General features: G+C 36.0%; 1 protein-coding gene across 1 annotated transcript in view; it reads right to left on the bottom strand.

Annotated features, from left to right (window-relative positions):
• Window positions 1-18,114, bottom strand: part of LOC134662497 (nose resistant to fluoxetine protein 6-like) — a 36,338-nt gene extending 18,224 nt beyond the window's left edge. The window contains exon 1 of the mRNA XM_063518744.1: window positions 17,549-18,114. Coding sequence (XP_063374814.1) covers window positions 17,549-18,035 — 487 coding nt within the window. The 5' untranslated portion in view covers window positions 18,036-18,114. The remainder of the gene's footprint in view (window positions 1-17,548) is intronic.
• Window positions 18,115-19,078: the final 964 nt, after the last annotated feature.

Genomic DNA, 19,078 nt, shown 5'->3' with positions numbered 1-19,078 from the left:
ATATTACATTTTTACTTCCATAACATATCACCAGTAATGGCATATAGGTAAACAAATCCCGTAAAAATAAGTATTTATCATCAGTTTTTAAACGCTAGCAACATTTTACCATAAACAAGAGCTATAGAGCTGCTTATGTTAGATTTTTCATAGATTTTTGTTAGAATTAAGAATATGATGATGAATGGCGCTATACTGTTCATGACCATGACCGTTTTAATGTTGTTAATAATGTTGAAACCAATTGCAGTATCTTTCATAAAATACATCGAAAACATAAACATAAATAACTTTTAATGCATTAAGCGGTAGAAATTTTACAATTGTCGGATATATCAAAAACCTCAAATTTTTGTCTTAAAAGTCCCATGATAAACCAGTCTGCCAAGTCTTCAACCAGTCCGTAAATAGATCAATTCTTACCGACCGCCTCAGTTAAAAGTACATGGGTGTTATCAGGTTATACCAATATAACAATAACAATATTTTGAATGACAATAAAAGTTTTACAGGCACGTTACAGTGAACCCCGCACTAGGCATGGCCTGTATCGCGGGGGTCATAGTCATCACGAGTTACCAGTAATAAAATTTATAATTTGTATATTAAACATAAGAATAGGAAATAGGAAAGAAAGAGGAGTGTGAACTTGTATGTGTGTAAGCTTGTTGTGAGGAGGGAGTGAAAACTGTGTGAATGAAATCTAAGGATGTAATGAATGCATTGACATATGAATGTAAAAGTTTGTTAGATTTAAGTGTGTTATCACTTATCAGATGGTCTTATACTGGTTGGCCTTAGCGATCAAATCACCAGCGCTCGGCAAGCAATTATATTGTACCTATGCCATTCCTTGGTAGTGTCATAGAGAAAAAAATACATAGAGTGCTCACTCCATACGTCAGTTCAGATTCAGACTATTAATTTCAGTGTCTACATCTAGCATCGAGTAGCGGAACTATCAGTACTGCTACTTGACAATAGATGTAGCACCGACCGGAAAGTCTTATCTCAACAGCATAAGACTTTCCGATCGGTGCTACGTCTATTGTCAAGTAGCAGTACTGATAGTTCCGCCACTCGATGCTAGATGGTAATAGTCTTTTTGGTACTAAAACTGGTGTATGGAGTGAGCAATCTATGTATTTTTTTCTCTATGGTAGTGTGCAGTTTTATTCAAATGTTAAACGCGTCGCACCGCGTCATTGTTTTAAGTTGGATTGTTCTGCAGCGTGTGACGTAAGAGGGCAGGACTCTTCCAACAAAGGTTCTATTTTGAGGTGAGTCATAATCCCATATTAATTAATGTTACGCAGAGTTGGAATCAGACGCTTACATTAAAAGCCGGGTGTTTATATACTCGTATTATTTATAGAAAGAGATAAGTATGTGTCTGTAAAGCTTTGGTTTCCTCCGAAAGCGGTGCCATCATATAGCGGCCGTCTCCATACAAATACTACAACATCCATATTTAGCCGTAATAGTATGGAGACGGCCGCTATATGACGGCACCGCTATCCTAGGAAAACCGATCTTAACATATAGAATAATTCAACTGCTGCTATATTTGGAAAAATATTCGAGAGTGGCAGATACTTTTGGCGCGTTGGCTCATGCGTAACTATTGATGCTGACTGTACCAAACGAGCATCTATACTTGGTCAAGCAAATCTTGTCAGTAGAAAAGGCGGCAAATTTGATAATTGTTCGAAATTCGCGTGACTTTTATATATTGTCTGTGGAACTGTTTTGTTTACATTTTATCGTTGTTCGATGTACATTGCTGTGCTTGCATACCAAACTATACATTCCACACTTACAGCCTACAGGCAACTTGACAGTCAATGGTCACCGTAACGCCGTACTCGTTTGCAACTACGGAAGTTGGCCACTCCAGTCCAGGGGCAACACATGCGGCTACTATGGAACTACCATTTTTGGTCCGAATATGAACTCTATTTCATGAGGACATTAAGAAAACGTGGTTTTGTAGTAAACAGGTTAAGTATTTAAAGTAGATCGCTTGGACGTGAATATGTTGAACGAACTCGCGCATTTTTTTAAACCGGTTCTCAGTAGGTAGACGTGAGGCCATAGCGTATGTAAATATATGTAGGGATACAAATATAGACCTTATTTTATTGTAATAAGTTACAGTATGTATATTTTTTTAATGTACACCATATACATTATATTTTATTTGAATCTATTTCGGAACAACGTGCCGTGTGACTCCGGCCTGGCTCCGAGACTTACAGCCCGATTCAAACAATAAGTTACCTGATTAAAACTTATAAGAAGTCACAGGTGGTACGATATCGATCAAGCACTTTTTTTAAAGTTAAATAAATATGTGTTAAATTCATAATTAAAATAAATATTGTAATATAACAAGGTTTCACTTTTATTGTACAGTCGAGGGTAGGTCAAGTATAGCGTGTCATGGATCGTAAATCAAAATCTTCCATAATTAACCGTAACACGCGATAAATAGGTAGCTACAATGAGAGCATAATAGCGGCAAAACAATCTCACGCCATAGCGGGTTCGGTTTGATTGAACTTGCTTTGTTATTGCGTAATGCAGATCATACTAAACAAGTACAATACAACTGCCGTATTCGAACTTCAAGATATTCACAAGAGACGACACGTACTAGATCCATTCTAGATACGTTATAGTTTAGATTTCAACTAGTTCTCTTTTGCAGCGCAATTCGGGCAACCAATGTCACTTTTACGATAGATCGTGTTAGATATCTATTAGATGTGAATTCGACCTCTAAGTAATATCTTGTGGAAATCGTTCAAGAGTATCTCCAGAATCGCGGAAATGTCAAATTTGACAGGTTAGATCTTAAACATATCGTTATCGTATCTTGGCGATGTCTAAAAGATATCTAATAGATGTCTATTACAAAATCCGAATCTGGCCCCAAGTTTTGTAAGTTACAACATTTAAATTGTTTTTTGTAATATTCATCCTTCAATCTTAAATGAATCAATTATTGTTTCCATTATGTATAATGTAGCTGTAAATTAATTTCATTATATTTAATGTAGCTGTAAATTAATTACCAATTAAATATACCATAGTTGGTAAGGTACTTACTGTACTTACTTATACTTATTTTATGTGTAAAACCTTTTTACTCATAGGTATTTAATCACTAGACTTATATCGACCGGGATATTGACCGTGACACCCCGGGATATCCCGGTCGAGTGAAACTAACCGTGAATCATTCAAAGTGCTACTCATAGGCAACTCATAGGTAATCATCATCATTTTCTTGCCCTTTTCCCATCATTTGAGGGCCGCGCAGCATGTTTTTTTCTTCCATACCTCTACTGTTGCTCATAGGTAAATATTATTGAAAATAAGTTAATTTAGAAACGTGCGAGTATTCTTGTATACTCTTTATAATAATCTAAAGTTGTATTATTTATGGGGCCAATTTTTCTCTCTCTTTTTAATGAAGTTTGTCTCTCATTAATAACTTGGCTGCCGCCATTGACATATAGGGCAATAAGAATGGAGCATGAATGGGGCCAGTACAGCGGTGTGAAAACGCTGCAACGCGATTGGTTGGTGAGTTCGCATCACGCGCGCGCGGCCGCGCGATTGGTCGCAATTAGAACGTTGCGTTAGACTACACGATTGGCTCGAATTCGTGAGTGACACCGCTGAACTAGTACCATTTTTAGGGTTCCGTACCCAAAGGGTAAAAACGGGACCCTATTACTTAGACTCCGCTGTCCGTCCGTCCGTCCGTCCGTCCGTCCGTCTGTCACCAGGCTGTATCTCACGAACCGTGATAGCTAGACAGTTGAAATTTTTACAGATGATGTATTTCTGTTGCCGCTATAACAACAAATACTAAAAACAGAATAAAATAAAGATTTAAGTGGGGCTCCCATACAACAAACGTGATTTTTGACCGAAGTTAAGCAACGTCGGGCGGGGTCAGTACTTGGATGGGTGACCGTTTTTTTGCTTGTTTTGCTCTATTTTTTGTTGATGGTGCGGAACCCTCCGTGCGCGAGTACGACTCGCACTTCGCCGGTTTTTAGTGCACGTAAAGCCAGCTGAGATATAAGTCAATGGCTGCCGCACAATCGAACGGGCTGATTGCGTGTCAATGTAAATCACTTCTTGCATTTTTCCTTCAGAGACGTCATTGAAAATGGCTTGTTAAGCTACAATTGTGTTATCAATGTTATCATGTTTCTTTTACCAATTGTTATATGTACTAGTTTACGCGAACTTGTGGCACCACGACCTTGACAGAAGAAAGTAAAACAATTTGAATAATTCTGTAACCACAGCTTTAAGAGTAAGAATACTCATCGATATTAAACTTCCGTGAGACATATTTTAAACTGCCCCCCCCCCCCCGAAACATGTCGCCAATAGCGACTAAAAATTCAAGTGAGTGAAACCGTTGTCGTATAAACGTAAGAATACTAAGTAGGTATATATTTAAAAGAAAACTTATTAACATTTGCCCCTTTATTTAGATTAACCAAGACTACGCTAACTCTGCATGGCATTTGCAATGACATAGTCAAGGTGTGGCAATGTCATCATTAGTCGCAAGTACAAAGTTTGCTTGAGTTTATGACTTTGTCGCATTATGTATCTTGTACTGTAAATCTTACTTAAAATAGCAACAAAATAGCTGACAAAACTAAAAATAGCAACGTATAGTTTACTTATCCTATTAATTATATTCATATGTAATTTCCATGTCCTCGCTAATATATCTAAGTAGTGTTAAACATAATTATCATTGTGAAGAATTACGCATTATTTATTTTGAATTTAGTAGGTACCTAAATAACATCGGTTTTTTGTTACAGATTATGTGTTAATAACTTACTTCATTGACGGAACTTACACCTTTGTTCACTTATTTTGTATTAACGCCTTAGGCGGATTTCACATACGATCCGCGTCAGTCACCGCGTTAATTACTCGTAGGTAGTAGGTACTAGGTACTCACCCGTTAAACAGACCCCGAGTCTAGTTGCACGCTTGTACAGTCAGTGGCAATAGTTGCTAAGCGGGCGAGGTGTTCAAAATTATCTTGACGCGACTTTATTGTTAAGAGAATAAAAGCGAGCGCGTCAAGGTAATTTTGAACACCTCGCCCGCTTAGCAACTATTGCTTCTAACTGTACAATTTTGTGTGACAAGCAATCGCAATAAAACTAGGTAGGTACTTGCTGGAACTTGTGTTTGGTGCAACAAGATTTCAGACCGAAACGTTTATGACAAAGTTGACAAACCTCTCACAGGCGTCTAACGCTACGGCTTACGTAGGCGAACAACGCGCGAACGGGGCGCGGCGCGGCGCGGCGAGGATGAAACAAACCGTTGATACGTATAAGTGTGTCTTGTCTACTCGTACGTAAGCGATTTAGACGCGAAGCGGCGCGGCGGACGCGCCGCGTTCGCGCGTTGTTCGCCTACGTAAGCCGTAGCGTAAGTAGGTGCAGGCGAGGCTCACTCCGCGATCTCGTCGCTTTGCTACAGGTAGCTAAAAGTACATCCGTTCCACACCAATTTTGGTGGCTTTTAGCGGCCATATCGTAACAGACGCGTTTTGTTAGAGTGAGTTTTCTGTACCTATAGTACTATTATTTATTCTGTGGTAGGTGCCTTATCGAGTGATTTTACGCGCATAACTCGATTGTCCTGACATTGCAGACAACTAATACTTCTATTCACCGGTTCCAAGAGTCTGCATTCTAGGAATGTCTTTGTTTTCAGTGCAGCATACCTACTGGTTTATTGTAAAATACTGCAAACCAGATTTACGGATTCCGGATTTTCCCCTGATTGGAATTGATGACATTGTTAAAATCTACCCTTTGGTAGAGGTGTGTTGAAAAAAGTAATAGAGATAATGAAAAATATATAAATTTGGCAGTAGTTAAACAACGAATTGTCTATGCCGTAGTAAGTTGGGTTTCCACTATTGCATTCCGTACCTATTCAATGAACTAAATATAAATTTTCCGTGTGACTGCTCATATCAATACAATCTTTTTAAAGGCCTACTACGGCGCGCCTTGGCCATCGTACAGGGTCACGTTATTATTTTTTATGAATTCATTCACAAAGCGGTCATGCTCTTTTGCAAATGGGTGTATAAGGCCAATATCTAAAGCAAAAGTATTGTTAAGCCAGTTAAACTTAAAGAAACTACTATCATTATACCATTTCCCCTCGCCGTTACCCGAGTGGTCTTGTTGTTATGGTATGGCGTCTACGCATTTGCCGCGAATGCAGAAGACGCTGGTTTGAGTGGTTTGATGCCAGCCCTGAGGGCCTAGCCAAGATGCCAATTGTTTGCCGTAGCCAACGAAACGATAATGTCTCTCTATCACTCCTTCCATATAAGTGCGACAGAGAAACTTTAGCGTTTCTATCGCTATGGCACAAACGATTGGCATCTTGGCTAGCCCTCCAGGACACCAGAGGTCTTAGTCACTTTTTCTTTCATCTATTTCGGTTTATTGCTGTCGTTTAATTATATTAATAAAACAATTATAGTACTCTTATTAAATTGTACACCGGGACTTAATCGCGTATCTAAGTTTTAAGATTTACCTCCGACGTTTCGAGGACGGCGTTGTTCGTTGGCGACGGAGTGTTGTGTGTCGACAGAGTGACATCCCTAGTGCGCAAAACGTTCAAACTGATAAACAAGACCAAGCGCGGGTAGTTCGAAAAACTCGCGCGGTTAGAAGATGCTGATGTCAACATAAGCCAGTCTTCTCCGAGACCACGGGGACAACGCCGTCCTCGAAACGTCGGAGGTAAATCTTATAACTTAGATACGCGATTAAGTCCCGTTGTACAATTTAATTATGTGTAAAAATCGTGAAAGTTTAAATCAGTGTAATTATAGTACTGGAATAGAAATTATAGTTAGAACACTACGATGAACGCAAACACCATGAAAGCGGGATTCCACCAATGTGCGATACAAGCCTATTCAGTATAAAAATGCTTGTGCCGCACAGTGCCGCAAACTGTTGGAATCCCGCCTCAATATCACAAGATATGATCGCTGTCAGGTTTCTAAAAATAACTCTACAGGCCAATTATTGGCCTATTATGTTATGTAAAGTTGACGCACTAGGACTTATATATTATTACTTGTAGTAATTGTTCGTACTTAACTATATACATTTATTACATAAGATTCTGCCTGTATTGTCTGTCTGTTGGTGGGCTGTACGTATAGGTACATACTCGTATATATATAGATACTTATACATTATTATATACCTTGCGCGTATTTCGCGTCATCAAGTCATCATCTTTACGAATCGCATGTTATCTCACGCATGTTTACGAACTCGGTAATCTCGGTATCTCAATTACAAATACAGGGTGGTCCAAACCTCGACCTCCAAAAATTTTTTTTTAGATTCCTCGCATTCCTCCCCATGTATGTTAGCCGATTTTTCGTAGTTATCGAGTTATGAATTTTTAAACTTTTAACTTTATTGTTAAGAAATTTCCTGACGAACCAATTAATTTATTAAAAAAAACTATTGAACTTTTTTGAATGTTTCTTTTTGTAACATAATCCTTTACAAACGGCGCAGTTGCTAAAAAAAATCAGCATCCTCACTTGGCTGCGAGTTGGGAAAAAAAGAAGACTAAAGTCAAAGTTTTACGTTCAAGCATGACAAATTATGACTATTAAGTGTCACTTTTTTTACCTTTTAAAAAAACTTAGGGTCTAGTTGTTTCTAAAACAACCAAAAATCCTTGAAATCTTTTGTAATTTTTTTTATTTAGGTAAGCGCAAATCTAAACTTGACATGCTTGAACGTAAAACTTTGACTTTTGTTTTTTTTTTCCAACTCGCCTGTCAAGTGAGGATGCTGATTTTTTTAGCAACTGCGCCGTTTGTAAAGGATTATGTTACAAAAAGAAAAAATTCAATAGTTTTTCAAAAATAAAAATAATTGGTTCAACCCGGAATTTCTTAACAAATTTAAAAGTTCAAAAATTCATAACTCGATAACTACGAAAAATCGGCTAACATACAATGGGGTATATTCTGATAGCACACGATATAAGGAATCTAAAAAAAATTTTTTGGACGTCGAGGTTTGGACCGCACTGTATGATAACATGTTAGACGTAAGCAGGGGTCGGACAAAAAGTGCGGATGACGTAAAAATGACGTAATCTTGCACACAGGATGATGTTTGAGTTTGTATTTAAACTTCCGTGTGACATGTAGTAACAAAGTAGTATTAATGAAGTAACAAAATAATCGTAAATAAATCCATGGAATTAATAATACAGGTGGTAGGGTGATGTAGTGAATAAAATTAATTTCACGAAACTTGCCACAATATTCGAGTAAAGATGACATTTTAGAGCGTTTTCTTATACATTAGTAAATATAAATTTTAGCTAAATATAATCGTGAAGATACAATAGCTAAACAATAACGAAGTCAATTTATTGTTCATCTGATTGACAATGTGTCAGTCAAAAACGTACTTACTCATTCCAAGTGGCGATATCGTTTAATAAAGAGGTTGATAAATGATAAGTGATAATTGTTTATGAAAATCAAAAATACTATATGAAATCATCCTATAAGTGGTTTGACGTCATCCGCACTTTTTGTCCGACCCCTGGACGTAAGTTTAGTAAAGTTCAGCTTATTCAAAAACAGTTTTTGCAATGGACTTTATTTATATTTAGCATTTTAATATAAACCTGATGTTGAGAAAAATACCTACATGAAACTCGACCTGTTAGTCGTTAGTTTGTCCAAGGTAACTCGTCTGCAACAACTTTGACGTAACAAAATGTGCCACAACAAACGTCATACTTTTACAGACCTGCTTATCTAAGAAATGTGTGGAAAATAGAGTAGGTATGATCAAGTTTTGTTATTTCTAGTGATCTAATGGTGATATGGCCTTACAGTGTTATTTATGATCCTTAAGTGTACCTAATAAGGCCGAGTGGTGTGAAGATTACAAAAAAATAAGACCGACTTCAAAAAGGATGAAATAAAATATAGTCTATGCGTTACCAACTGATGTTTGAAGTCGGTGCCAAGCCAAGTAGTAACAATACGAGTAGAAAATGGGATTTATAGCCATAAAGCTGATTATTTTTGACTGGTATTGTTACTACTTGGCTTGGCACCGACATCAAACATATCAGTTGGTAACGCATAGACTATATTTTATTTCATCCTTTTTGAAGTCTGTTTTATTTTTTTTGTAAAAAGTTTTTATTTTTCCATTTTTGGTTTCAATCGGTGAGTGAAAAATCAATCATCCCCTATTTTCCTACCCTTAAGGTTGGATTTTATTTACAAATTTATATGGGACCAACTTCGGGGTATACCCTTTCCAATAAAAAATAATTATCAAAATCGAACTACTCTGTAAAAAGTTATGCGTGGTCATACATAAAAAAATATATATATACGCGTCGACTTGAGAACCTCCTCCGTTTTTTTCGTCGGTTAAAAAGTGAGTCTTTTTAATTTTATTTAATATTTAAAAATATTATTTATATATTTACAGCAATCGAATATGTGGTAATACTGGTAATTCAATAGATCGAAAACTGTGTGCGATTTATTTACTTCACTGAGATTGAAGTCATCACAGAGGTTAAAATAAACGGTAAGTATATGTGGTAAGCCGTAATGTTTCTTATCAAATATCAAATATGCCATCGTTAGTTAAAGGAAGACAGACCAGCTGTCATGGTCGCATTTTTATCACCTGTCATGCTATGCGTCACTTTCGCACTTACATATTCGTTAGGACGTGACAGCCATGGTGACAAATGATAAAGAGCCGGCCATCTTAGCCCTAAGGTCTCCATTGGTTATTTTCACTTAGCAGCATGTAGCTGCCCTCAGTAACCGATTTAAAAAATCTACACCTTATATATAAACCTGCCTTAGTAGCACGGTCGCATTTTTATCGTTTGTCACCATGTCTGTCACGTTCTAACAAGTATGTAAGTGCGAAAGTGACGGGCATAGTGATAGTCGATAAAAATGGAACCATGCTGAGCCCGCTGCTCTTATGTTACCGTTATTTATTAATCGTGCTTTCAGATATTTTATTCCTAAATGAAATCATTTCAATAATGGTTTTGTTATACATCGATACTACCGAGGATATTACAAATCACAATATTTAATTAAGATAAGTAAGCTGTAAGACCCACTGTACTATTTCTAGGACGATTAGTCAAAACGATCCACAAGGTAGACACCTATTTTTTTTTAAATTAAATTAGTCTTTGTTTCGAAGCACGAAAATTAAAATAGAATAAAATTAAATGCTTTTTACAGACTATATCGCAATCACATTTGATATATAAAGATGATTGTACTTTATTTAATGACGTGCATTAAAATAAGAAACATGCAAAAGTTTGAAATTCTTAGCAATTTGAATTTGAGATTAGTCGCGCGAGAATATGGTTGAAAATTGAATGTGTTTTCCATTGGCTATTACAGCTGTTTGTTCAACGTAGGAGGTAGGTACATTAAATACATGGCTGCCTCCGCGCAGCCTTGATAACCGACATCCTACTTCCGAAATATGTTAACGTATCATTGTCTCAGCGAGCCGGCACCGGCAGTAAGCGTAAAAAATGGTTACTTAAAACTAATTTTTAGCCAATATAATGAGTCAGATTTACGATCGCGACGTCACAGAGGATTTTTCCATACTTTTAACCAACTTCAAATTTTCAGAAGAGGAGGTTGTTTGTTTTTTTTTTATTACATATTATGTTTAATGTTTGGTAGGTACCTCAATAGTTACTTAAATATTATAAATGTAATGTTGATGGATTCCATGAGGTATTGAGATAACTCCTCAAATCTTATAGGCCTATACTTATAGTATTTTTTTATTTTCACCTAAAACCAATCATAATACTCGTACATTACACTCGGAATTAATTATAATGGATCTCCTCCAAGAGAAGTGTTTTACGTCTTGGGGCTAATTGTAACTTGTAGATATTCTAACATAAATTATAAAAAACACTTCTAAGGGAAAAATAATCGTAAATCTTAATCGTACGCATAATAAGATTTATTGAGTCCCTTGCCTCTAGAGCGCATTTACAAGTGTTCGATTGGGACATATTGATTGATATCAAATTAATAATAGATTGGCATTAAATTATGTGTTTCTGCATACGCCACTTAGTCGCTTTACTCCGGTTACATCATAACACGCGGTGGCCATAATCAGGTTTCGAATTCCTAGGCAGCTATCTGTGCAATGCCTAGGGATTGAAGCAATATCCGCGCAATGTAGATACAATTTCGCAACTAATAAAACCAGACCTTTTACTTCATAATAACTCTTAAATAGGTACATTGCGTGATCGCCCGTAACGACGCTGCAGCAGTAAAGCTGCAACAGATACTCTGCTGCAGTCGCCATGCAGATCCAAACAAACGCAACATAAATATTACCAGACATAGAAATCCGTGGAGCAAATTTTCTTGACAGATAGGGACTTCCTATATCGATAAACTCAATTATCGATGCTCTTTCTATTCTATATACTAGTGATCACTCAAAGGTTTGCTTGTAAAAACATGTTTTTATTAAAAGTGTAAAAATCAAATAAATAATAACTCAATTCGCTTTGATTTATAATCAATCAATAAAGAGGTTGAGATAATATTGACTATATTTCATAGTGTAATAAGTATTACGCCCTACCTTTATATAACCTAGCGATTATTTAGAATATGCTCTGTGTGAATTTCATACTTGTCTTCAAAACAATAGTTACAAAAAACACACAATGTTGGGGGCGATCACTAGTATATAGAACGAGCATCGATAATTGAGTTTATCGATATAGGAAGTCCCTACCTGTCAAGAAAATTTGCCCCACGGATTCCTATGTCTGAATATTACCTATGTAGGTACCAAAACCGAATAGACCTGCACGTTTGTTCAAATTTGATATGAGGTCAGCCTTATTTATAGTCAATATCATCAACACTAAGGATTGCAGAATCAAAAAAGCTTCATTCCAAAGATGAATCAATGCCATGTATGACTTAAATATATATCTTATATGTTTTATAGACATCAAGTTCAGAATATACCTTCAATATCATTTCCTGTGTGCTTGATAAAATGGCTTCCGATCAGCATTTCGCTTAAAGTGATTTCCAAGGCTCAATGTCATGACAACTTTGTTTGCGAGCCGATTATTCAATATTTACTAAACGTGTTGCTTAAATTAGAATATATATTTAAATTATATTTTGGTGCCAGAGAAGCCAATGGGGCGTATCATCATATTAAGCACCTATTTGGTTAAACCCGGTTGTGTAATGTAGTCCACACCTTGCTAATGATTTTTTTTATAGTCAGTAATATAAATATATATGTATGTATGCGTACAAGTAAACAGGGTGACATTTAGGTCGTGATCAGTAATATGTTTTTCTAACTCCATAAACAACGAGCAATTTAATAAATAAATAAATAAATATTATAGGACTAATGCCCCTACTCTTACTAAAATCAGACAATTTATTTTTTATTTTTTGTTTATTTTTGTCATTTATTTTACTTTTATAAGTGGATTTAGGATATTACAACGGTTTATTAAGATATTTAAATTAGTAAATTGAATCGCCTCTTTGAATCGGAACTTTCATTGACATCAATTTTGTTATTTATTCCAGTTAGAAATAAAATTACTTAATTTTTCATTTGAAATATCTTACAAAGCTGTTTAAATACCACATTGCCACTTGTAAAAGTAAAATAAATGACAAAAAATAAACAAAAAAATAAAAAAATCTTATCTGATTTTAGTAAGAGTAGGGGCATTAAATTGCTCGTTGTTTATGGAGTTAGAAAAACATATTACTGATCACGACTTAAATGTCACCCTGTATAGTACATAATTATATTCAGTCAGCATCAAAAGTATCTAGTACCATAATCTGACAACGTGACAAAAAGAGATATGTCTCTGTTATGTAGAACAATTAGACTGTGACAAATACCTTCGAACGCGAACTACATTTGGAAAAGTAATCCCGGGTCGCAGATACTTTGTTGTTTCATAAGCTTCTATTGATGCTAAGTGTACATAATCGGTAGGTATAATACACTTTTGGTTACGGTTACATACAACATGCCTTCGTGGTTGCAGGTTTTTCGGGACAAGCTTACATCGGCCTAGCCTAACAGGCGTATTCGAATTTTAGTTATTCGATCTGTTTCCAATATGATACTGATCTCTCAGTGTCAAAAGTGACGTTTTTTATTGAAGTAATTTGACATTAGCAGATCAGTATTATATGGGAAATATCGAATAACTAAAATTTGAATACACCTGATAAACTAAGCAAAGCTTTGCTTAGTAGCTTTAATTAAGCTTTGTTTGGGTTAAGTTTGCCTTTGTAAAGTACAACTTTTTCCTTATAGACCTAATTTGTGCATTGTAGAATAATAAGATGTTTACCAAAAAATTGTTACAGATAATTAAACCACTTTTTGTTAAATAGTTTCAAATGTACATTTTTTAATAAAATAAAATTGACAAAATTCCTATTAGATTATTTTTGTTCCTCTTTTGTAGTCGCTATTCTCTGATACGTATGAGGCAAAAAAAGATAATTCGTACTACAACGAAAATAAAACGGAAATGTCAACTAGTTCAATATACATTCAAGATGACCTGAACATATATGATGCCAATAACATGAGGAATCAAACATTCCGTTCTAATCAATGGTCAACACGTCTGCCCAAAAGGAGAATGACGTACCTATGTATTAAATGACGCACATCATCCTGTATATTGCCTAAATATGTAAAACCCCAAGTAACTAAACCGCAAAATACTAATTTATTGTTATATTTCTACTTTATCGGGATTTATTTCTTAAGATAAATATGCAAATAAATATTATTTTGCGGTTTTAACGTCCGCATGCCGATCTGTTTATCTCAAATTAATGTTTTCTTTTTAAATTTTTATCATCAGGTCTGAAGTTAATTGGAGTAGTGATTTTAGAATATTATTTTTTTAGAATAACTCAATTGATTGTTTATTCGAAATTTCTATAATTGAGAAATTTAAATAAAAATTATATTTCTAAATTTCTATTTCTATAAGTGAAGAGTAGTATTCCCTTTAAGCCACCCTAGTGATGTGGCGCTTCTTGTTTTTTAGGGTTCCGTACTAAAAAGGTACAAAAGGAACCCTTAAATTTTTAATGAAGTTTATCTCCTTGCAAATTAGTGTCCCAAAACTTACGACGTTTATATCTTGTTGCATACAGATAAAATATTTACCGGAATGATTTCGATTTAACCCAAATAACACTTTTTCATATTGTCTAATAAAATCTTCATCACAGTTTTAAACTTTATACAACTCCAAAATACCAAATTTTGCAGTTTTTTACGTTTAATATAATTTTATTAAAAAAAGTGATGTAATGTACTTTTTTTTAATAAAATTGCGATGTGAATGCAAACACATACAGACGAGACAATACCTACACTTGTCGATAGGACTCATTGTTGTTACGGGTTACGGGACCAACGTACTCGTATCATAGACTTACGGCGCGATTCGGAAAATGAATTAGAGATTCACTAGATATGAAATAGTAAATATATGTGACGTTCGGCACTTACGCTATTATTAACGCCGCTCCAATATTCAGCCTGCGCAATGGTACCTTTTGCAGTGGAACGTCACATATCTTTACTATTTCGATATCATATCTAGTGAATCTCTAAATCATTTCCCGAATCGCGCCGTTAAACGCTTAAGCGAGACTGCGCTGGCCATGTACGAAGCGTGCACCCACAGAGGTGGCCTGAACTACTTCCTCTCGTGTGGAGCGAGTATTTATTTCAAATAGTTTCCTCGTACGCGGATTCGCGTTCGAATTCGAGAAGTTAACTAAGGAGTGGGTGCCACAATGGAAATAGCGGAGAGGTCGACCTAAGAAGCGATGGCGGGACGACCTGCGGGCTCAGCACGGTTCCATTTTTATCGACTATCACTATGCCCGTCACTTTCGCACTTACATACTTGTTAGAACGTGACAGGCATGGTGATAAACGATAAAAATGCGACCGTGCTACTAGGGCTGGACAAAATTCTCAACAACTGACCAGGGCTATAACGGCGAAAATCGAAGTTCGCAAATTGCGGGCGTCTTTCTCTGTTATTTAATTATGCTTTCATTGGAGTAAAAGAGAAAGATCCCCGCAATTTGCGAATTTCGATTTCCGCGGTAGGTCCCCAGATATAGTGCTAAACCGGTTAAAATAGAAGGGGCGGCCTTTGCCCATCATGTAGAACCTTTTATAGGTAACCAAAAAAAATGTTGTATAGGTAGTTGTGGGTACCTAAAAGCTCTAACACAACCTTAAGCCCCGTACTTTACATAGGGTCTAAAGATTACGTTTTTTTATTTCCATAATTACGATATCAGCACTTTGTATGATATTTTTTACCTACTGAAAATAAGATAAGGTGTATTCATGCTAATTTATTGCCGTAATCTTTCAACAATTAAAGGTATACTTTTAGATTAGTTTTACTGGAATAGGGTATTAACTACGTCCAGTAATAGGCTTTAAATATTCATGATCCCAAAACCTTACACTGATTTGCATACTATTTTAGTTTTATTAATACGTTAAATCATGATAAGCAAATTGGATGCCAAGTGCTTATCATCAATTGAAATAAAAAACATCCATTGAAAGGAAAAATACGGAATAAATTCTCTCTCTACCATGCTCTATTATTACGGAAATAATTTTCTACTCTGCGAAGAGGCATTCTCTACCGGGCAACCTTATGCCAAAGATATATGTAACCCTGCAGGTATTTTTTATTTATTTATTATTTTTAGAACGTCATATGACTGTGACTCATGTTCTTTCACTGATATATGTGTTTAAATTGTTAAATATCAAACGATGTCGCCATCTACACGAGTTTAGGCCAAAGGTTTGGCGCCATCTATTTGAGCATACATTTTTCTTGATTATCCGAGACACGTTTTTTTCTTAGACTTTACTTCCAGATCTCTAATTACAGGGTTTTATAATTGATCATAATATGTCTACATGTATCTTTAAATTAAGAATAAAGGATATAGGTACTGTAACTAACCAATCGAATAGGTATTGTAAGTTTAGAAACGAAAAAAGTCAGCCATATTCGAACTTTAAGATACGTCAAATACTAGAGATTGAAACGATATGAATTGGATATGTCAGTGTCAAACAAGTGTCAAAAGTGACGCGTTTGTTTGAAGAAACGTCACTTTTGACACTTGTTTGACACTGACATATCCATTCCATATCGTTTCAATCTCTAGTATTCGACGTATCTTAAAGTTCGAATATGGCTGACTTGTCAATTTACTTGAAGTATATAAACCAACTAAATTCTGCACATAAGCTTAGACCTTTTGGTTTAGCGGATAAAGAAGATAGGTATTCACTTCGCGACACGATTAAGATTGACCTCTGGTCGTTAGTACCAGGGATGTTGCGAATATCCGCATCCGCATCCGCAACCGCGGAACTACCGCATTATTTTCAACATCCGCATCTGCATCCGCATCCGCATAAAATCGATGCGGATTTAATGCGGATGCGGATGTGGAACAGGTCGGTACAGGAAGGTCTTTGCATCGGCGTAAGTGCTAGACTGCTAGGTAATTTAGTCATTAGCCAAAAAAACCTATTGGAAATTAGCAGTCAAGCGTGAGTTGGACTTAATGTACCGAACCCTTGGAACGCGAGTCCGACTCGCACTTGGCCGGTTTTTTGAAATAAAAATTACTAAAATGTAATATTTGACGTCTTTTATGTACCTATCTTGACATCCGCATCCGCGGATGTGAGCCTTTAAAAATCCGCATCCGCATCCGCCTCCGCGGATGTAAAAAAATCGGCATCCACAACATCCCTGGTTAGTACTTAGGAGAATACGACATAATGTTATGTATGGTTTGTTTACAGTGCAAGTCACGTCTTGACACCTTTTAACTGCATCAAAGCAAATTTGCTTTGCTTTGTTTAGAAACGTTTCATTTATTGAATATAGATATTGTGAACTAATTAATCAGTACGTTCGATTTTCACGAGACTTGGGTTAACATTATTTTAATATTGAATTTCACTTTTACAAAATTAATCGCGTCATATCGCAATTAATTGCATCATTACGAGAACACTTTATAGAATAAATGTGATCGTATATTATTAATGTTGAATATTGCATTGCATCTCATTTAAAAATTAAACTTGCTCGAGTCATCAATTTAGCGTTAGGTACCTATGCTCGAAAATTTAATTTAGGTACCTACTTGCAAAGCTTAAATTGTTAAATTGAATATTAATAACTGGATTACACACGACCAATATAATAATCTTTTTTTTATCTAGCAGGGACTTATCTACATCTTAGTAACTAATAACTTGCAATCACTTACTTCGTAAAGCCCATCTTTTGTTCAAGAGCAGACCATCCAGAAACCGGTAACCCTGCTCTCTGCAGACCTTCTCCTGCACGCTGGCCACGGCGCTCGTCAGAGACAGCAGGTCACTGGCCAACACCACAGACGAAGCATAATCAGGAGACTCATCGATCGGCACCAACTTATCCTTTCCTACTTCTTCCCTATAGGATTTGTGATTGCTCTTAGCTTCTTCTGACAGTCTGCTCAAAATCCCAGACTCTACCGTGCCATTATTTTTAATCAAATCACTTATTTGTTCAACTACTTCTTTTTCTATTCCTAAAGTTTGCGCAGTTCTATTAAGAAGAGCGAGGTCGCGTCTGTCTAAAGTCCGGTTGGTATCAAAGAAGTTGGAGAGTCTGTGGAGGAGTCTTTGGTCGATGGTGGTGTTAAGTTTGAGGTCGGTGTAGTTGTCGGCCGCGGCGCACACGCACGCGATCGCGAGGAAGGCGAGCAACATGGCGGAAACGAGTGCCCGCGCCGATAGCACAAATATCACTGACAGCCTTTGTCCACTCAGCTGGCCTTCGTCTTGGTTATAATTCCGATGACATTTTGATCAAATTCCTATCTTAACCTTGTATCTTAATTATTGTCTTCGGTATCTTATACTAAATAAGATTAAATAAAACTCATTGACACCACGTGATATAAACTCCATGCTTATTTATTTTTCGCGATTTCGGCTGGGTCCCATATGATAATAAAAGTTGTTCAGAATGTAAGTAAGTTGTCCTGTATTTGCTTTGCTTGCTTAATTTCATATATTTAATGTTAAACCTCTCTACTGTATTAAATGCTGGGCTAGAGCCTAGCGTGATATTTAATATAGTTAAGACTATTTAACACTTATCATTAATTTAAGTACTTACCTATGTAGTTTAATTTTATATCGAGATAAGATTTAGGTATATACCTACTCTGGCAAACCAAATTTTCTATGGGAGGACAACCCTTCGCATCTACATTTTTTAATATTGCCGCTTTTTAGGGTTCCGTAGCCAAATGTAGCCGTAGGCAAAAAACGGAACCCTTATAGATTCGTCATGTCTGTCTGTCCGTCTGTCTGTCCGTCCGTATGTCACAGCCACTTTTTTCCGAAACTATAAGACCTATAATGTTGAAACGTGGTAAGTAGATGTATTCTGTGAACCGCATTAAGATTTTCACAAAAAAAATAAAAAAATAATTTTTTTGGGGGTTCCCCATACTTAGAACTGAAACTCAATTTTTTTTTTTCATCAAACCCATAGGTGTGGGGTATCTATGGATAGGTCTTCAAAAATGATATTGAGGTTTCTAATATCATTTTTTTCTAAACTGAATAGTTTGCGCGAGAGACACTTCCAAAGTGGTAAAATGTGTGTCCCCCCCCCCTTTAACTTCTAAAATAAGAGAATGATAAAACTAAAAAAATATATGATGTACATTACCATACAAACTTCCACCGAAAATTGGTTTGAACGAGATCTAGTAAGTAGTTTTTTTAATACGTCATAAATC

Source organism: Cydia amplana, chromosome 3, assembly GCF_948474715.1.
Source record: "Cydia amplana chromosome 3, ilCydAmpl1.1, whole genome shotgun sequence".
NCBI classification, from domain to species: domain Eukaryota; kingdom Metazoa; phylum Arthropoda; class Insecta; order Lepidoptera; family Tortricidae; genus Cydia; species Cydia amplana.
The sequence above is the reverse complement of the archived record's forward strand: the minus strand, read 5'-3'. Positions and strand labels throughout refer to the sequence as shown.